Here is a 22,215-nt window from a genome sequence, read left to right as displayed (position 1 = left end):
GTTTCAAATGGAGAAATTAAAAGGCACGATGGTTACATGCTAAAGAAATGCAGCAGTGGAAGAGTATACCTGTAGGCAGAGTCCCATTATACAAGATCTCTAAAAGAAAGCTCCTGTTCAATCATTAAATCCTCCTTTTTGAGACTTCAGATATCATACTTAAATTCTCCCAGGGAGATGGTGAAACACAATATCCTCTTCCATAACCCCACAGCCTAAACTGTGGCAGGGGAAGGAAACAGTTGGTATGGCTACCTATGGCCTTCTGAATGAAGGATGGTCCAGAAGATGGTACCCTGATGTAGCTTACATAAAGGGCTTCCTGTTGCAAACCGGAAGGCCAATCCCTGGAAATGAAATGAGCAGTGCTACATAGGGTCAAGAGCCAAGGGGGGTCCATTGGCAGAGGAGTCAGAATTGTCTGAGGCTGTAAACACTGAATAACGGTGCTGATCCTGGCTGTTAACTCAGGGAAACCAAGAGTAGCACAGCCTTGTCTTCTGCCCCCAAGATATCTTAGGGATCAACATTTCTAGAAACTTTTTGTAAAAGTCCATGATGGAGAGGGAGTTTGGGGCAAAACCAGACTCATCCAGTTTCTCTAAGGGGAAGGAAAAGTGGGTTTGACCACAAGAATAAGGAAATCATTTAGTTTTATCATCACATCTTTGCTAAATGTGTATTTGAGGGGGTGTCCATGTATGTGTACCCCATGGCTCTGAATGTATAAATCTGTATGAGTTTATGTTGTTCAGTTGATTTTTTCTCTTATGTCTGATTCTTCATGATCCTTTTTGGGGTTTTTATGACAAATGTACTGCAGTGATTTGTCATACTTTTCTCTGGCTGATTTTACAGATAAGAAAACCGAGACACACAGGATTAAGTGACTTGCTCAGGGTCACCCAGTTGAGGCTAGATTTCAACTCAGGAAGATGAGGCTTCCTGACTCCAAATCCAGCAATCTATCCACTGTGCCACCTAGCTGACCCTAATTATGTCAGTGTCTGTGTATTAGCTAGATGGTGCAGTAGATGGAGCACTGGGACTGGAATTAGGAAGACTCATCTTCCTGTGTTCAAATTTGGCCTCAGACACTTATTAGCTCTGTGACCCTGTGTGCCTCGATTTCCTCATCTGTAAAATGAGCTGGAGGAGGAAATGGCAAATCACTCAAGTATCTTAGCTATGACTACCCCTAATAGGATCATGAATAATCAGATATGACTAAAACAACTAAATAAAAAAAGAGTGTTATTTTTTTTTAAATCTGTATGACTGGAACCATGTAATAACAAATAGGTCTCCCTGTCTGTGTCCATATGCACATCTATGAGTTTCTGTATCTCTGTTTTCATATTTATATCTGTGTGCCTGCATAAATATGTTCCTGTGTCCCTACATCTGTGTATGTATATTAATTTAAATTTTAAGAATGGCTGAGTGTGAATGTGTAGATTTGGGTGTGTGACTGAATACGGAGGAATTCCTAACCATTTGGCTTTTCTCTTGATTCTCCTTTCCTCCCCCTCTCCTTTCCCTCATCCACCTTCATCCCTTCCATGTTGTAGGTCTCTTCAGAATCCTCAGGAGGAGGCACCTTTGTATACCAAGGCTTTGTCCGAGGCCAGGACTTCGGGCATTTTGGCCTGCAGAGAATTGGTAAAGTTTGTTTAAGGAATTTTTGTTTGTAAGAAAAGTTTGTTAGACCACACTTGAGCATAGATCAGGGAAGGGCAAATTATATATGCCTATATCAATGCATCATTCTCACAAGAATCACATTTTCCCCCAAATCCTATTAATTGAACTTCCAATACATGCTGTAGATGACAAGAGAAACTTCCCTGTCATTTCATTCTGCCATGGCCTGATAGAATATACACAGAAGTGGTAGATAAGAGAACTGAATCAGGAGGAAGAAATTATAAGGTTAATTCAGTTTAACAAATATTAATAAAATACCTGCAATATGTCATTCATATATATGTATCCATATCAGAACGAACTCATCTATATAGCAAAATAGTGAGATGATTTTACAATAGGGGTGAAAAGCCTATCAAACTTAATGATAGCTGGTTGTCCAAAAAACAAATTTAAGTTCAACTTTAAATTTAACTCACTTAAAACATTTAATCTATGTATTTTCACACTTATACATATATGTATTTAATGCTTAGTATTAACAAAATTCTGATGATAACACATAATCCCTTGCCCTTGTGGAAATCAGTCTTACTGGAGGATATTATACTTACATGATAATCATAATCATAATCATAATAATAGCTAGGGTTTATTTAGCCCTTTAAAGTTTGCAAAGTGCTTTACTCATCTTATTTAAGCTTCACAATCAACCTTTGAAGGTATATACTGTTATTTTCCCTATTTTGTGAATGAGTAAACTGAGACTGAGAAAGATTGTGATTTTTCTCACAGTTACACTGTATTTAAATTTAAGATTTCCCAACTCTGAGTCCAATATTGTCCACTGTACCAGCAGCTAACTCACATAAGTATAATCAAGTGTTTTGTGAAGTCCAACAAAGTTATGGCCATTACTGACTGAGGCTGTCGGAAGGTCTCATGGAGGAGCTCACTTGGCTTTGAAGTGGGATTTAAAGGATGTATAGGAATACAGTGAGGGAAGCAGGATCATAGGGAACAAGATGTTGCATTAGTCAGGAATGAGCCCAGGACAGGTTACTTGTAGCCATGGAATTCACAGAAGGCAGTGATGGAAAGATTGTGTGTGGGGGTTAAGGGGAGAGAGTGCTTACAGGATTATGGAAGATTATGGAGGCTTTGAATGCAAATCCAGGACATGCAAACTTTACTCTTTTTTTAAATTTTTCCTATGATGTAGATCTGATGTGCAATCTAGTGGCTCTCTATTATCTCTAGGATCTGTTCCAAAGTCCTTTGGTCCTCTGGTCCCAATCTCCTTTTTTATACATGTACTACATAATTCTGCTTCAGGGCAGTATATCAAATGCTGAAGTCAGAAAGACCTCAGTTTGCACCTTCCTCATAAGGTTGTTGTGAGGATCAAATAAGAGCATCTATGTCCAACACTTGACAAACTCAAAGCTCTGTAAGTGTGAGCAATTATTATTATGCAGCCAAACTGGCCTGCTCACTTTTCCTCCTATGTAGCACTGCAGCCCCCATGTCCATACATGTGCCTCCATTCTCCCTTAGCTTGCTCTTTCCTTACCCGGGGCTCACAGAATTACTGTTTCTTTCAAAGTTCAGCTGTCTTAGGCTTTTATATGAAATCTCTCTTTCTCTACTAAAAATTTAATATTTTATTTTTTCTCCAATTACATGTAAAAGTAATTTTTTGATTTTTTCAAATTTTTAATTGCAGATTCTTACCTTTCTTCCTCTATATTAAGAAGGCAAACAATTTGACATAGGTTATATATATATTAAGTCAGGCAAAAAATGAAGTCTTTCTTGATCTTCCTAGCTTCAAATCAACTTATACCTGTTTTTAATATGATTCCTTCCCTTCCTTTTGCCCACCCATGTACATGAATACAATGCATAAATATGTATATGTATATAGACAGATACTTCCAACTTAGATTGTAAACTCTTCAAAAGAAAGGACTGTTTTTTTTTTCTTTATGTCCTCATAAATATATGTAAAGTATATAAATATGTACACATATTTAAATATAATAAATATAAAATAGAAATATAATAAATACAAATTGATTAATCAATTGATATTCAGCAGGCATTAGACACTCATTTTTTTTTGCAATAGAATTATATGACAAGAGTAGTATTAGTCTGCTAGCAATATGAAGATTGAATCAGGAGAAGAGAAAAATAAATTTAGAAAGAACTAGTACTAGGCAGTAGTAGTCTTCCAGTTGGTTGGAAATGAAGGCCTGTACTCAGGAGGTAGCATAAAAAACAACCATAGCAATATCGATAGAGTATTGGACTTGGAACCAGAAGATTTATGCTTGTTTACAACTCAACTATGATACTCATTGTGTTACTTGACCAATATTTCCAGCCTTGCCTCACACACTACTTGTTTCTCTATATTCCATAGTTACAGTTAAATTGTTCTGGGCTCATTCCTGCTTAATGCTATGTTTGTTCCCTGTGACATTGCTTCACCTCACTGTATTCCTACCCATCCTTTAAATCCCACTTCAAAGCCAGTGAGCTCCTCCATGAGATTTTCCTTCACCCTCAAGTCAGCAATGGCCATCACTTTCCTGGACTTCACTGAACACATAATTATACTTATGTGAATCAGCTGCAGGCAGTGTGGATAGTATTGGACTCAGAATCAGGAAACCTTAAATTGGAATACAGTGTGACTATGAGAAAATCATAACCTTTTTCAGGTTCCATTTATTCATCCACAAAATAGGGAAAATAACAGGATTTACTTCCAAAGGTCGGTTGTGAAGCTTAAATGAAATCAGATGAGTAAAGCATTTTATAAACCTTAAAATGCTAAATAGACCCAACTATTATTATTATTATTATTATTATTGTTACTGTTATCATGTAAGTATAATATCCTCCATAAGACTGGTTTCCATGAGGGCAAGGGACTGTGTGTCATTAGAATTTTGTAAATACTAAAGCATTAAATACATTTAATAAATGCTAAAACAATTTCTTTCTCCATAAAATGGGGAGTAATGGCATTCCAATAATTTAAATGAAATCTATGTAAATACTGAGGAGACATATGTGACATGTTGAGGAGGTGAAATTGAGCATACTTAGTAACTGATTGACACATGGATAAGAAAGACTGAGGAATACAGAAAACCTAGGCAGGAAACCTAAGTCACTGGAAGGATGATGGTGCACTCAAGAAAGAATGTGGTAGTAAGAAAGAGGAGTACTTTGAGGGAAAAAACTAGGGAGTTCTGTGTATTTTTGGACAATATTTGATTTTTCTATGGGATATCCAGTTCTAAATGTCTGGAAGGCATGTGAAAGTAGAATCCAGAAGACAGACAAAGCAAAAGTTAAATAATCAATTACTCCATTTGTTCTGATGGGGATTCTTTTTTTTTTTTTTTTTGGTGTAGTTTAGACAGGATGAACACTGAGACCCTTCCCATTCTGAAAATCCTCAAGTCTTAGAAGTCACAGTCAGAAATGTGAATATCCTAAAGAAGATCAGCACTAGAAATAGTCTGCTTTTGGAATCTTCTGTATTAAGATGACAGTTGGTTGTGAGTGAATTGTACTGGCAAGGGAAGAAGTGTAAAGAGAAGAAAGAGCTGAGTACAGAATATTAGGGAATATCCACTTTCATGAGTCAGCAATGAATAAAGTGTTAAAAAGTCAAAAGAAAAATTAAGAGAGTGGGAAGCCTATGGAGGAGATCTTAGCCAAAAGAAGGGAGACACTCAACAGTGGTAAAATGTTGTAGAAAGAAAAAGAAAGCTGATGATTAAAATAAGTTCAACTTTTTTTTATAGTGATTAGTAGGTCATTGGTGACATTTGAGAGAGCAATTTGAGAGGAATTAATAAGCTGAAATGAGGAAATTGAACTGGATGACTTCCAACATCCTTTACAGCTGTTGCCACAATCAAGGCGGAGGACAGTATGGAGATACTCAGTTTTTGATCCTATTATTAGCTTATAAAAACCAGGTATTATATTCACTAAATTGGTCCTGATTCTATGAGTATAGTGCCAAATATGTTGTTAGAGTAGAAAGTGAGGGGGCCTCTTTGTTGCTGAGCAGTAAAGCTTTCCTCATGTTTCAATTTTTGTGACTTCCCATGATTTGAGTCCAGTAGGATGCTGGTAAATGATTAACAACCAGCTTCAGAGGGGATAAAATTGTACTTAACACTCTAAAGTTTAATCTTCATTATTAACATTTTCCCCAGAACTTTCCTAAGTCTAGACATACAACTAATCATTGAGTTAAGTTCTGATTTTGTGACATTTGCTGATTTCTGTGGTGTAAATATTCACATTAAAAATTTAATCGTCTGCTCTCACAAGATGGTTTGAGCTAGCTCCAGCATACTTCTGTGTGTGTCCCTGAAAGACCTGGGTGTGGTCTCATGGCTTAGGGTTGTACTGTGAAAATCTTGGGATGTTAAGCAAAAAAATTACCAAAGGACTGATCACTCTTTACCATGAGGTCTGCAGCAGATGCATTCTGGTCCACACCTTCTGTGTCTTACTTTCTCAGGCAGGTGTGTGTGTATGTGTGTGTTATTACATAACTCTTCATAAAAATAGGATTTAGGTCTCATACTGACATCTAGAATCCAAGTCTGTTATCTGTTCATTGGAGAGCTCTGACTATTAGGATGTTCCTCATTATATTATGTGCATGCATGGGCACATTTTTCCAGAAGAACATAACTTATCCAAGGACAGCAGCTATAATGCCTTGTACTCAGTAGGTTTTCCATAGATGTTTGTTGAATTGAATTGTCATTGTTCCCCAACATACCCAGACTAAACCTAATGATTCAGTTGTAGACTGAGCAGGGCAGAGTTGAGAAGACATTGTCCCAGCTAAGGGTCATGAATTTGAATGTGTTTATATGTTTTGGAATGGGGGGAAGGAGAAACAGATAGAGAGTGTGGTTGGGGACATACCTTATATCATCAGAATAATGGCCAAGGTAGGGGTGCCCTAGGAAAGAAGGAAAACAAATTTTGACCTTTTCAAATAAAATCCTTTTCAAATTAGCCCTAGGGACTTTAATCTATAATTTTCTCAATAAAAAAGTGCTCACTTAGCTTAGATTTGTGAATTCCCCGAACCACAGGCACCCCTTCAGAGTATTTCTAGTGCCATGGTCAGGAAGGTAGGTGGTTAATAAAAAACTTGAGCTTTCTCAGCACACTAAGCAGGGTTTTCCTGATACCAGATGCCTGAATAATATTCTAGCAACAGCTCTACCCCAGCTCTGACTATGACTGTGACTGTGACTTTGCGTTAAACCATTACAGACCTCAGCCGGCTAGAGACAGATTCCGAGTCCATTGGCCGTCACTTGGCTTCTAACAGCAGTTCGGTAGCCGCAGCTATCCTCGTGCCTTTCATTGGTCTGATCATCGCTGGCTTTGTGCTCTATCTCTATAAACACAGGTATGAGGCTTGGGGAAAGATGCAGCTAGTGATCTAGGCGTAGGAAGATGCCCTACATCTCTCAGCTAGATCTCAATCACATAAGCCAGAAGAGTTACTTGGTTTTGTAGGCAAGTGATCTGATACTTTTCTCTGTTCCTGTCCTCCATCTGTCTTTCCTTCCCTACAGACGGCGACCCAAAGTCCCATTTAATGGCTATGCTGGCCATGAGAACACCAATGTCCGGGCCACCTTTGAAAACCCCATGTATGACCGCAACCTCCAGCCCACAGACATCATGGCTCCTGAGGCAGAGTTCACGGTCAGCACAGTATGCACAGCTGTATAGCAGGCACTGTGCTGCTGCTGTTGCCAAGGAGAGTGCCATCTTCGGCAGCTGGTGAGAGGGGAATTGGGGGAGAAAGAAGATTCTCAGCCTACCTTATGAGGATTACTAAAAAGTTCCTTCTCACATACACAAACATACTCACGAATAACTGTAGGTGAATAATACCTTCCATCCAGAGGTACAGAATATATATCTAGATGCACAAAATATATTTATTTTTATTAAAAATTTGCAATTTATGATTATTGCTATCCAAATTCACTTGTCAGAATTAGTATATTATTCTAGGCTATTGAGATCTTTTTGTGTTTCAACTGTAATCCAGTTTGTTTCCTTTTCTTCTCAGCTCTGGGCCTTCCATAAATATTGTCAACATAACACCTACGCCTTAATCTATATTTTTCATATATTGTTTCCTTGACACAGGGCCAAAGACATCAGATACCTGAGGCTGTCTACAAGGTTATGATAAGAGATTCAGAAATATAACTGCTCTTCTATTTCCTCTCTGTTCTTCAAAGAAGTAAGGCATTAACTTCAGCCTTCAGTTGAATGGGAAAAACTCTTATCTATATCTGGCCCATAATGGCAAACAAATTGAGTTGAATCTTAATTAGAGAACAGATAACCAATATTTAATCAGAGAAATAATAAAATTGTTGTTTTTCCATCAGGGTCCAGCTTGTCACACCATTTTTTTATTTTGACTTCCTGAAAATCTTGTTTTCTTCTATTTGTTTCATCTTGGTCTTATCTTCAGACAATAAGGGAAAAGCCTGGGATCTCACTAAATCTACCATGTTCAAGGCAAGCAGTTTCACTCTCAGAGTTTTTCTTTTCAATCTTCTGTGGCCTATTTTTTTGATAGCTCTATAGCATTCTCAGAGCTTGCCAACATATCTCCCTATCCCCCAAGCCAATATACCTTTCTTTGTTCATTCACTTTCTTAGTTCCAAGCCAACCATGGTCCTAATCGAGGAGGGGACAAAGACATTACAAATTCCATTGTAGACAGCATAGACTATCCTTATCCCTTCTTTCTTATGACTACATCTCAGATGTTTGAAAGCCATAATTTTGTTGGTTCCTATATTGTCTTCTCTTCCATGCTAAACATCTCTATTTCCTTTACTTAATCTCATAAAGCACATGTTTTAGCCTCCTCCTCATCCAACTGGACCTCTGTATCTCAGTTTGTCAGTGTTCTTACTAAAATGCTAAAATACTCCAGGTGTTGTTTCACCACTACAGAACAAAGCAGGGCTGTTCCTCCACTTATTATGCATTCTCTGCCTCTCTTAATGCAACTTCCAAAGTGTGTATAGGGTAATGGGGAGGGGGGGAGAGGGAAGAGAAGTAGTATTTTATGGTACTCTGTGTTATAAATATAGGTCTGCCAAAAACACTTTTAAAAAACCATAATTTATCATGATTCCAAATTCAGGTGTTTCTGGTTTAGAGAATTTAACGTCCAGATCAACAGAATTCCTTATTGACCTCAGACAAGATATTTTAAATAAAATTTGTAAGAATATTGAACAAAGAAGATGTTATAACATAGTTAAATAGACTAAAGCTAATGTTCTGTTTCTTCTAATGGAGCAATCATTACTGACTCCTTTGGGAACACCCTTGCAGAATATTCTCTTAAAACCACTCACTTCCTCTAACCATTCCTCTCATGGGTTTTCTCTTAGCTGATTACGGTTGACTCAAAGTAATCAAAGAAGCTTCCTCCTCTCATCAAATATCTGATTCCATGTGAAATAAGGGAAAGAAAGGATACTAGAACATAGAATCTTAACTCTTTTCCCTTCAGGGTAATGAGAAGCAGTGATCTTAAGTGGACTTGAGATGATTCTCATTCTACATTTGTTTGTTGTTATTTGTTATTAGGAAAGGTAAATAGTACTATGGATAGAGTTCCAAGTCTCTAGTCAAGAGAACGCATCTTCGTGACTTCAGATATGATCTCAGACACTTACTAGCTCTGTCACCCTAGGCAAGCTACTTCATTCTGTTTTCCTCAGTTCTTCATCTATAAAACTATTTGGAGAAGAAAAAAAACTACTCCAAAATCTCTGCCAAAAAAAGGCCAAATGGTGTCATGTTGAAGAACAGTGATCTTAAGATTAGTTAGAATAGAATGTCATTATATACTAATATTATATAAGAATATTATTCTATTCTATTAGAATTCAACAAATAGGTGCTTACTGCGCTAAGTGATGGTAACGTGAAGAAATGGCAGAAATAGCACCTTATTGGGAAGGAGAAGAAATTATTAGATTTAACCTGGATGGATGAAGTCAAAGAGAGAAAACAGTATAGTAGGAAACTAAGGTTGAAAATGTGAATGACAAAGATACTGGAATTCTCAAGAGTAACAGGGACATTTGGAAGAGAGTTAGACTTGAGGAAAACTAAAGTTAGCTCTGTTTTGGACATCTTGAGTTTTAGATGCCTACAGAATATTAAATAAGAAATGTCCATTAGGTAGTAGACAATACAAGACTGGAAAGAGATCTGAGTCATTTATATAGATGTAGGAATCATCTGCATAGAAATGATAGCTGAAACTATGGGAGTTCATGAAATCACCAAATGACAGAGAATAGAGAGAAAAGAACTTACAGCAGATCCTTGGGGTATGAAAACAAAAATCTAGCAGAGGAAACTGAGGAGGAGCAATTAGATGTATAGAAGTAGAAACAAGAGAAAGCATTGTCGAAAACCCCAAAGAAGGTAGAAAACTGAATGGCTTCATAGAGTCTAGAAAGATTAGGATTGACAAGGGATTATTAGATTTGACAATTAAGATCACTGAAAACTTGAGAGCAATTTCTACTGGATGATAAGGTTACAATCAGATGACAGAGTTTGTAGAAGATGACTTTTTCCCAAAGAGTTTAATTGAGAACAGAAAGCAGGCTAAAATGATAGCAAGGATGATAGGATCTCATGTTAATTTTTTAATAATGGGTAAGACTTGAGCATGTTTATAGACAGCAAGAAGAGAACTAGTAGAAAATGAGAAATTGAAGATTAGATGGTTGGAATCATAATAAGAGAAGTCCTATAAAGACAAGAAGGAATGGGATCAAGGATACATGTAAATAGGTTGGCTTTGGCAAGAAGGGCCACCTCTTCAACAGAAACTGGAGTGAAGGAAGATAAAGCAGTAGATGCATTTGATCAATATTAAAATATTATTTAAAGGTTAGGTATAATTAATAAAGTGGCAGAATCATATGATAGGAAAAGAAGGAATTAAAAAGGAAACTTGGCAAATAGCTTTACTTTTTTGGTGAAGTATGGAGGTAGATCTTCAGTAAAGAAGATGAGGAATGCAGAGCTATGGGAAGACTGAGGATTAATGGAATTTACAGCAGCCAAAGTGGTGTATGGAATAGAGAATCAGTTAGTGGGGCATAAGATTCCTTTGCTGCAGTAAGCCACAGATAAGATTAAACAAGATAAATTTCCAATGGACACATGCTGCTGTTTCATGGTTTCCTCCTGAGCAATTTAATCAGAATGAAGAAGTAAAGTGATAAAAAATAATCCAGGGCAATATATTATTGATCACAGGACAAGGTAAGAATTAGGGTAGTATAGAATTGAACCATTTCATTGCGGCAAGATTTGTTGAGAGAGAGAAAAAGAGAGAGAGAGAGAGAGAGAGAGAGAGAGAGAGAGAGAGAGAGAGAGAGAGAGAGAGAGAGAGAGAGAGATAAAGAGAGAGAGAGAGAGAGAGAGAGAGAGAGAGAGAGAGAGAGAGAATATGTACCTAAAGCAGCAGCAGTATTGATAGCCTGGAAATGTGTTGGGTGATGGTATAATTAGAAGTCACATTAAAGATGAAGAATAAAGTTATAGGTAGGAAAGCATAGGGAAAGATGGAATAATTGAAAGATCACTATTGGATATAGGAATTTTAAAATTCCTTGTCAGAGAAAAAAATGGAATTATGTATTGCCATTTTCTTTGTGTCTTCAGCTGTCATCCTATTAAATTAAAAATTAAGTTTATCTCTCTCCTTTTTCTTTTGGCAGCCATTTTTAAAGCTCCTTTTGCCATTAGCATTTTTTACAAAATTAATTTGAGGTTTAGTTTTTCTAATCCTGTTCTTGCAGGATTGTACCATTCTTTTGCATTCATCTTCATTTAGTTGTCTTTGCTTCTTTTACATCTCTCTTTTTACAGACTTCCTCCAAGAATTATTTTTGGAGTCTTGTCAGGTTCCTTAGACACTTAGCCCCTTCTTTTAAATTGTAGCTTTTTCTTATTGCTATTCCTTTTCCTCCAGACCCAATGGTTCCAACATATATTTCATCCATTGTTTAGCCAGCTTCCATTTACCTAGTAAAAACATTATCATTCCTTTCCAGCCCCCCTAACTATCATAATGAACTTTAGCACTTTAGCACACAGAAACCCAACAATAAGCAGTTAATCTAAAATCAATTACATTTGTCAAGTCATCTATATAATTGAACATATAATATTTTCATGGAGGTTATTTATAGCAGTATAATGACAAATAAGAAATTTACAATAATAAATGTATGTTTTAACCACAATACAGCTAGTACTTGAATGAGACAGAGTGAAAGGAGAGACTTCCTGACTTCAGGCACTGTGCTACCTATGTTTCCAAAGTTGTAAATATGCATCACATAAAATAAGTTTAGATAAAATGAACATTCTCATGGTTTCATGGAGGAAATATTGAATATATGTTGTCAAGCATGAGGAGGCTAGAGACCAGATTCTGGATTTAAAACAAAGTGGGGAAAGAAAAGAAGCCTGAGGAAGATGACAAAATTGGGGGGGAGGGATTAAAAAAACTTTAAATTATAGGTTGCAATTATTTACTCTTTCCATTTGGTAGTTCTAGAATCAGCTTTGACAAGTAGGACTTCAGTTGTACCCCATATAGGATAAAATCTTTAGCATTTTATTCCCTGAATTCTTTCTGATTGGACTCAGTTCAGGGATCCCCAACATACAAATGCTCCAGTTATAATCCTGATTCATCAGAAACCTAGGAAAAACACTTCACATATCCATGCCTTGATTAAACACTAGATATTGCTTGAATTCAAAGAGAAATAATTTACTCAATAAAGAGTTGGGCAAAAGGTAAGCAAATAAGAACAGGAAAAAAATTAACCATTCAGAACTTAGATTCCATTTTTTTTCAGTTTTTAACATTAATTTTTATAAGATAATGAGTTCCAATTTTTCCCTCCTTTCCTTCTCTCCCTTATCCCCAAGACAGCAATCAGTCTGATATAAGTTATACATTCACAATCATGTTAAATGTTTCTACAATCCTCATGTAATTACTTGTGTAAAAGAAGAATCATAATAAAAGGCAAAAACCACGAGAAATGAAAAACAAAAAACAAAAAAGGTAAAGAGAGTTTGCTTCTATCTGCATTCAGATTCCACATTTCTTTCTCTGAATGTGGATAGTATTTTTTAAATCTTGATTATTTTGGAATTCTCTTACATCATTATATTGTTGAAAAGAGATAAGTCAATTATAGTTGATCATTGCACAATATTGCTGTTGCTGTGTATAAAATTCTCTTAAATCAATATCATTTCAAGTAAGTCTTTTCAAGTTTTTTTTTGAAATCCACCTGTTCATAATTTCTTATAGCTCAATAATATTCCATTATATTTATATGTGGTGTTCTCTTCTTTTTTATAAAAAATGATGGTTCTCTGTGAGCAGATTTCTTGGGGAGGTTTAATGGAGGCAGCCTTAGTTTCAGTTCCAAGTAATAATCACTTCAAATGCAGCCAGCTGATAAAATTTAAACATTTATTTTCTCCTTTAATATAGCTTGGTTAGTTTTCTTAGAGGCCTCTCTCCCTCCTTGGTTCCAAGAGTTCTTGCAACTTGTCTTTTAGCTCTTCCAGCTTCTGCCTCTAGCTCAACTCCGACTCGTGACTTCTCAATCTCCAACTGACGCTCCCCTCTCAATCTTTTTCAATTGAATTCTCCTGACTGAGCTCAGTTGTTTTTATGCTCTTTTAGAGTTGTAAACTCAAAGATTGACTCTTCCTCTGAGAGTGTGGGATTATGGGTTTCTGACTTGTGAATCTCCCAAACTTGTGAACTCCAATGTGTGAGCTAATTGTGAACTCTCAAAGGTGTTAACTTAAGCATTGTTTCTATCAATATTAGTGACTTAACACCTTGTAAGGATTTGCTCTAATGTGTGAACCAATAAGCATTGTATCAATTCCACTGAGTTAACACTAGGATTCTAACATTTATATATCATAATTATTTCAGTCATAGTCCAGTTGATGGGCTTTCCCTCAATTTCCAGTTCTTTACCATCACAAAAGAAATGCTATAAATATTTTATTTTACACATGTGGGTCCTTTTCCCTCACATATGATCTCTTTGGAATACAGACCTAGTAATAGTAGTGCTGGATCAAAGAGCATGCATAGTTATATAACCATTTGTGCATAGCTCCAAAAATATTCTCCAGAATGGTTGGATCAGTTTACAGCTCCTCAAACAATATGTTAGTGTTCCAGTTTTCCCCTATTTTCTCCAACATTTATCATTTCCCTTTTCTGTCATATTAGCCAACTTGATAGGTATGAGGTGGTACTTCAGAGTTGTTTTAATTTATATTTCTCTAATGGTTAGTGATTTAGAGCATTTTTTTTTTCCGTGACTGTCGATAGCTTTAATTTCTTCATTTAAAAATTGCCTGTCCATATCCTATCATTTATCAATCAGGAGATAACTTGTATTCTTATAAATTTTATTCAGTTCTCTATCTATCTTAAAAATGAAGACTGTATTAGAAACAATGCCTATAAAAATTATTTTCCAGCTTTCTGCTTTCCTTCTAATCTTTTTTTTTTTTTTACTTTAATGTAGTCAAAATTATTTATTTTGTATATCATAATGTTCTTGGTATCTTGTTTGGTCATAAATTCTTCCCCTCTCTCTAGATCTGGCACTAAACTATTCTTTACTCTTCTAATTTGCTTAGAGTATCATCCTTTATGTTTAAATCATGTGTCTATTTCAACCTTATCTTGGCATAAGTATTAGATCTTGATCAATACCTATTTCTTTCATGCTAATTTCCAATTTTCCCAGCAGTTTTTGTCAAATAGTGATTTCTTATTCCAGAAGCTGTGGTCTTTGGGTTTATCAACCAGTAGGCACATATTACTCTGTCTTCTGTACCTGATCTATTTCACTTATTTACCATTTAATTTCTTAGGTACTATCAAATAGTTTTGATGATTGTTGCTTTATAATATAGTTTCAGATCTAGTACTATAGACCTCCTTTCTTTCCATATTTTTAAATTAATTCTCTTGATATTCTTGACTTTTTGTTTTTTCAGATAAATTATTATGCAATTAATTTGTAATATCTTTTTCTTCTCTTATTGCTCAACCTAACATTTCTGGTATAATATTGAATAATAGTGGTGATATTGGTCATCCTTGTTTTACTCCTGATGTTATTGAAAATGTTTCTAACTTATCTCCATCATATGAAATGAATGCTGATGGTTTTGGATAGATGCTATTTATTATTTAAAAGAAAACACTAAAGAGCATAGGAATAAATGGAGTTTTCCTTTAAATAATAAGTATCATCAATCTAAAATAATCATTATTGTATTACTTTCCTCTTTATATTTGCCTTTTTTATTTTTGATACTGGTAATTTGGTTTTCTTGTCCTTTTAAAATCAAATTAACTAGAAATATGTCTAATTTATTGGGGTTTTAAAAAATAAAACCAATTCTTAGTTCTATTTATTAGTTCAGTAGTTTTCTAATTTTCTCTCTACTTTGAGTTTTAGAATTTCTAGCTTGGTATTTAATTGAGGATTTCAATTTTGTTTTTTTTTTTCTGCCTTTTTAAATTGCATTCTCAATTGACTGATCTGATTTTTCTCTATTTTATTCACATAAGAATTTAGAGATAAAAAAATTTCTTTTTTAGAACTACTTTGATTGCATCCCATAAGTTTTGATATGTTGTCTCACTGTCATTATCTTGTATGGAATTATCGATTGTTTCTATGATTTGTTTGGCCCATTCATTCTTTAGGATTAGATTATTCAGTTTTCAATTAATTTTTGATCAATCTTTTCATGGCCTTTTATTGCATGTAATTTTCATTGAATCACAATCTGAAAAGAAGTCATTTAGTGTTTCTGCCATTCTGAATTTGAATGTGAAGTTTTTAATGCCCTAATAATGGCCAATTTTTGTGTAGATGCCATGTACCACTGAGAAAAAGGCATTTTCCTTTATATCCCTATTTATTTTTCTCTAGAGACCTATCATATCTAACTTTTCTAAAATACTATTCACCTTCTTGACTTCTTATTTATTTTGTGTTATATTTATTTAGTTCTGAGATGAGAAGGTTAAGATCTCTCATCAGTGTAATTTTACTCTCGATTTCTTTTTATAACTCACTTAACTTCTCTAAGAATTTGGACTCCATACAACTTGGTGCATATATCTTTAATATTGATATTACTTCATTCTATAATACCTTTTCACAAGATGTACTTTCCTTCCTTATGTCTTTTAATTAGATCTATTTTTCCTTTTGCTTGTCTTGAGATCAAATTGCTACCCCTGCTTTTTTTTTTTTTACTTTACCTGCAACACAATAGGTTCTGCTCCAGCCTTCTACCTTTACTCTGTGTCTTTTTTTTTCTAATGCATTTCTTGTAAACAACATATTGTAGGACTCTAATTTTTAATCCTCTCTTCTAACTACTTCCCTTTTATGGGAAAGTTCATCTATTCACATTCGCAGTTATTATTACTGTTTATTTACTTCCAACCTATTTTTCCCCATCTATATTTTTCTCCTCTCTTTTATCATTTCTCTTCTCACCAGTGTTTTACTTCTAACCACAGCTTCCTCAATATTTTCCCTTCTCTCAGCCTCTTCCTTCCTTTTTCTTTCCTCTTTCCCCTCCTATTTTTCTATTGGGTAAGATAAATTTCTATGCTCACATTAGTTTGTATGTTATTTCTTTTTTGAATCAAATGTGATACAAGTAATGTTCAAACAATGCTCATCTCCTTCACTTTTTACCTCTACTGTAATAGGTTTTTTGTGACTTTTCATGTGATATAATTTACACTATTCTGCCTCCCTCTTTCTTTTTCTTTCACTACAATTCATTTTTGCAGTCTTTAATTTTTTTTATATCATCACATCGAAGTCATCCCATGCCCCAAACCTCTGGTTATTATACTCCTTTTACTTGTTCCAAGAGAGTTACATTCCTCAAGAGTTATATTTGTCATCTTTCTGTGTAGTGATGTAAACAATTTAAATTTATTGAATAATGTGTTTGTTTGTTTTTCTTCACTTTATACCTTTTATATGCTTCTGTTGAGTCTTGTTTTTGAAGATTGAGTTTTCTATCAGAATCTGTTCTTTTTATAAGGAAAATTTGAAAATACTCTTTTATTGAATGTCTATTTTTCCCATGAAAGATTATAATTAATTTCATTGGGTAAGTAATTCTTGGTTGTAATCTAAACTTTTTTGCCTTCTAGAATATGATATTACAAGCCCTCAGATCCTTTAATATAGAAGCTGCTAAGTTTTGTGTAATACTGACTGTGGTTCCATGATATTTGAATTGTTTCTTTCTGAGTACTTGTAGTATTTTCTCCTTGACCTGACAATTCTGAAATTTGGCTACGATATTCTTTGAAGTTTTCATTTGGGGATCTCTTTCAGGAAGTGACCAGTGAGTTCTTTCATTAAATATTTTACTTTATGTTCTAGCTAGAATATCAGAGCAGTTTTCCGTGATGGTTTCTTGAAAGATGCTTTCCAAGTTCTTTTTTTTAATCATGGCTTTCAGGTAGTCCAATAATTCTAAAAAGTGTCTCCTGCATCTATTTTCCAGGTCAACTGTTTTTCCAGTGAAGTAGTTTACATTTTATTCTATTGTTTCATTCTTTTGATTTTGTTTGACTGATTCTTGAAGTCTCATAGTCATTAGCTTCCCCTGACTCAATTTTATTTCTTTTTTAATTTTTTGCTGAGGGAATTGAGGTCACTTAGGGACTTGCCTAAGGTCACACATCAAGGAAGTGATAAGTGTCTGAGATCAGTTTTGACCTCAGGTCCTTCTGACTTCAGGGCTGGTGCTTTATCCACTTAACTGTCCCCCCCAATTCTATTTTTTAAAGAATTATTCTCTTCAATGAACTCTATATGTCCTTTTGCAGCTAGCTAATTCTGCTTATTTGTTTTCTTGAATGGGTTCTCTGCCCCCCCCCCCAAAAAAAATTTGGTCTGTTGTATTTTTAAAGGAATTGATTTGTTTGTCTTTCTTTTTCTAAGCTATTGACTGTTTCTTGCATAGCTTTCATTTCTTTTCCCAATGTTTTTTCTACCTCTCTTATTTGATTTTAAAAATCCTTTTTGAGCTCTTCTAAGAAAGCTTTGAGTCTTGAGACCAATTCATTTCCTCATTGAGGTTTTACATGTAGGCATTTTGACATTGTTGTCCTCTTCTAAATTTGTGTTTTGATCTTCCCTGTCTCCATATTGGCTTTCTAAAGTCAAGGTTCTTTCCCCCTGTCTCATTTTTATCCTATTTTGTGACTTGTATAATTGAACTATTCTCCTGAGACACAGAATATACTTTCCTAAGCTTCTTGTAGTGGCATCCAGTGGCCTTGTCACTGACTTTTGGATTGAAATCTCAGATATTAGTAATTGGCCCTCTCCACCGGCATGGCTCAGCCTAGCCATGCCTGTGGCGTCATGGTCCTGGGGCTGGCAATTTGTTTTCTGTGCCAACACTGAAAATCTTACATCTGATCTGATGTGCCCCTGACCTTTTGAGCCATGATCTGAGCTTCTGCTCTGTACTATGATGAAGAGCCTCCTCCTGGCTTGCGCAAACCCCATCTATACTAGGTTATGCTTCTTTTTTACCCAATGAGACAGACATTTCCTGAAACCTGTTATCTTAAAGCTTGAAAATTTTTATATCTCCTTTTTGTAAGTATCATCATTCCAAAAATCCATTTAGAAGCTTGATTTTATGTTATTTCCAAGTAAAACTGGGGAGAGCTCAGGTAACTTCCTGGCTTGTCTCTGTCATTTTACCTCCTCCTCCTTTCCTGCAATAAATTTCTTATAAAAACTCTACACTTTGCCTCAGTGATGGTCTATGCATGTTTCAATTTTTCCCACTCTACTGGTAGTGAAAAATATTTCAGATTTAGAATCAAAGGATCTGGGTTAAAATTTTTCAAATCTTAACCTTGTTAGCCATGGGAGCATGGGCATCTCTCTTTCCTTTTCTAGACCTCAGTTTACTCATATAAGAGATTGGTTTATATGATCACCAAGGCCTCTTCCATCTAAAATTCTATTATTCTATTATTTACTAATCCTACTTGCAATCCTCTTCCAGCACTGACTTCCTTTCCTCCTTTCTCTTCCCCCCAACCCCTCCTTTCAGGATTAAAAGTCTAGGAGCAACTCTAAAGTTATGGTCCTCTGAGAAGAGCATGGTTGAGCTATATCTATGCATTATTGGTATTTAGATACCATAAAAAATTTTATTAGAAATAAAATTCCCACAGCATTTTCTTTCTAGGTACAGAGATATTTTAGTATCAAGGTCAAGAAAATGAGCTATAATCATAACTGAAATATAAATTCTTCAAGCCAAAATTTTGAATTCCCTTTCCTCTATTTCTTAAATATCTTATGTTTTCCTCAGAAGTGTGCAAGGGTTAAGATTGGGATAAATGTGGAGGCAAGCAAAACATGGCTGATTGTTACATATATAACTAAACTATATGTTTTACTTCTTGTCTTTCTTCTTCGACCTCACCTATAGTTCTTCACAGGGCAGGACTTGAGCTAACAATGTGTGCAACATCACCATCATCTGTCTTGTCTTTATCTGCTGCTGTTGCTGCTGCTGCTGCTGCTGCTGCTGCTGCTGCTGGAATTGCAGGCCCTTCACCTCACCATCTTAGAGATTCAACTCATCAAACCCTGCATTTGAACCCATTCCTTGGGGGAAGGATTGAGAAAACAGGAAGAGGCAAGAACCCTTATGGAGAAAAAATGAACAGAATATTGGGTGCTTACACAAATACACACACACATATATACTCCTCTAATTTTTTGAGTCCTGCAGAAGTGACCAAAGGAGCTAAGAAAATGTCATGCACCACATCCTTTATTGGAAAAGAAAGATAGCAAAGGAAAAATACCAGTTTTATCTCAAAGAAATTCAAGCCAGCAAATCAAGAAGCAAAAGTTTAAAATTCTCTACCACAGATAGCAGTATTGCATTGTTCCTCTCACTTACCAAACACCTATGCCTATATATCATGATTTAGGGACAAAAAATCATCAATTTGAAAATAGATTGATCTGCAAAATGGAAGTCCCAAGTCAGCAAGGTCTGAAGAAAATTCTGAGGGATATTGAAAAATACTTATTTTGTTTCATTGGCTCCAAACTAGTGATTTCAAAATGTATATTGAGTCATGAATAAAAACAGCTAAGGTGAGCCAAGAGAAACTAAGACCCAGAAATCTAGTTGAGGGGGAATTTAGAAGAGGTCTGATAAGGAATATTTATGGGGGGAAAACATGGATAATAATTGCACAGTAACTGTAAAACAGATAGATTAGTTTTGATTTCACTGATGAACAGAAACTCACATCAGTGAGATCACTGATCCATTGAGATCAAGATATGCCATGATTGAGGCCATGTAATTGATTAGGTAGGGAGGCATAGTGAAAATATGTTGAGAGAGAGAGGCAGTTGGGAACCAGGAGCCTCACAAAGGCAGGGAACAATAGGGAGGCACCATGGATCTAGGCAGTAAAGCAGAGTCTAGGGTCCAAGAGAATAGAGCAACAGACAGTTCCTGATATACCAAGAGATTCTAAATTTGGCTGTTTGATCCAAGCAGGGAAGAACAAATGGAGAAACAAAACAATGTTAGAAACAGATTTCTCTTACCCATGTTGGAGGGCAAGATTTGAGCAGGTATGTGTTTGTATCAATGAAAAAGAAAAATTCTGGCCCTACACTCAGTAATAGCATAGGGAGCTAAGCCTTCTGGGACTTTTTTTTACATAAAGAAATTAAGTTAATAAGCCTATCATATTTTTAATCTTGTTAAAGAGGACTTGGAAAATATTTTCACTATTTTATCAGTTTAACAGTAAAAGTAAAAATAGCTTTATAAAATTAACTTTTTTTTGAACTCACTCTTTTATGACTTTAAAAGATTTTTTTAAGCTGAATTAATTTAAAAGTCCTAAATTGACAAAGTCCCTACTGCTAATTTTCTGTTAGGCCAATTTCTGCATGTATGAACCTATATGTCTGTAAGCACATGTATGTGCGTGTGTGTATGTATACACATAATACTTATTCTAAGGTTCAGTTTCCAGCAAATGCCAACATTGGACACAAATCTTAGCAGTAATCAGAATTATTAGGTCACATTAAATTTTGAAATAACAATAGAAATATGCAGCTCTGTCATCTCTAAATTTTATGTGTTTGAAGATTAGCTATTGTTAAATTCCAGTAGTGTGAATAAGGGTTGGGAGATTTGATACCTCTCTGAGCCTTGTCAATGAAAAACGCTCTCTTGGAAATCTCTAACAACAACCTAATGTGGAGATTGACCAAAGCCAGGAGAAAACTCTACATTAGCAGTAGCTACAGCATCCATTAGTGATAATGCACAGTATCTGGGTCATCACAGCAGCCCAAGGAATTAGACAAGGATACTTCATTCACAATTATATTTCTGCTTTTCTTCATTTTGAACAAAATGCAGAAAGTTACTTGGCTGCTGTATTGTCCCTAGTCCCCAACCCCTTTTCCCATTACATGCTTCTCTCCAAATAATCCATCTCATATCCTCTCCTCTCCCCTTTCCCACTTTTAGAATTTTCTCTGAAGACTGAGGGGGAAGGGCAGAGGAGAGAAATCATTCATTTGCAAATGGGTAGCCAATATCTCCTCAAGTAACTAGAAACACTTAAGGGATTTTTTATGGCTGCCTCATCACCACCCAAACTCACTACTTGCACACCTCCAGCCCATGGGGAAAAAAAAAGAAAAAAAAAAAGAAAAAGAAAAAAAAAACTCTTTTGTACAGAGATATATTTTTATGAAACAAAGTTTGTACAGTTGAAAAAATAAGAAACAATGTAAATTTTTTTCATTATTGTAGGTAAAAAGTAGTGGAACCTTTTTTGTAAATGTAATAAAATGTATAAATATGGTTTACAGAAAATAACCGGCATTGTAAATATGTAATCTACACACCCTCTTGGCTTGTCTGAAGTATATATGTGTTAATTTATCTGTCTCTGTATATGAGGCTTTTCCCCTGGTGTCCTGGCATATGGTACTTCCCTGAATTTGAAAGCTATTTTAAATTTTTTGAATTCAAATAAAATATAAATTTTTGCATAGTGTGTCTTTTTATTTTCATTAAGAGTAAAATAAATGGGTGGAGGTGAATTGTTGTGAGGATATATGAAATAATATATGTGAAGTACTTTGTAAACCTGTAAGGGACTTATAGTAATGTCAGCCATAATCCAAATTGGGGTCTACTTCCATTGTTACATAGTTACATTGTTCCATAGAGCAAACATACTTAGAATGCATTGGATGCCAAAGTACAGAGATAATTTTTTTCAAGGCTTT

At 35.3% G+C, this 22,215-nt stretch overlaps 1 protein-coding gene across 1 annotated transcript in view; it reads left to right on the top strand.

Annotated features, from left to right (window-relative positions):
• Positions 1-21,975, top strand: part of CSMD2 (CUB and Sushi multiple domains 2) — a 1,001,023-nt gene extending 979,048 nt beyond the window's left edge. The window contains exons 68-71 of the mRNA XM_051987630.1: positions 1,572-1,662; positions 6,979-7,117; positions 7,287-7,497; positions 19,358-21,975. Of these exons, the coding sequence (XP_051843590.1) occupies positions 1,572-1,662; positions 6,979-7,117; positions 7,287-7,446 (390 nt within the window). The 3' untranslated portion in view covers positions 7,447-7,497; positions 19,358-21,975. The remainder of the gene's footprint in view (positions 1-1,571; positions 1,663-6,978; positions 7,118-7,286; positions 7,498-19,357) is intronic.
• Positions 21,976-22,215: the final 240 nt, after the last annotated feature.

This window comes from Antechinus flavipes, chromosome 3 (assembly GCF_016432865.1).
Source record: "Antechinus flavipes isolate AdamAnt ecotype Samford, QLD, Australia chromosome 3, AdamAnt_v2, whole genome shotgun sequence".
Taxonomy (NCBI): domain Eukaryota; kingdom Metazoa; phylum Chordata; class Mammalia; order Dasyuromorphia; family Dasyuridae; genus Antechinus; species Antechinus flavipes.
Note: the sequence above shows the minus strand (reverse complement) of the source record. Positions and strands in the feature narration are given on the sequence as shown.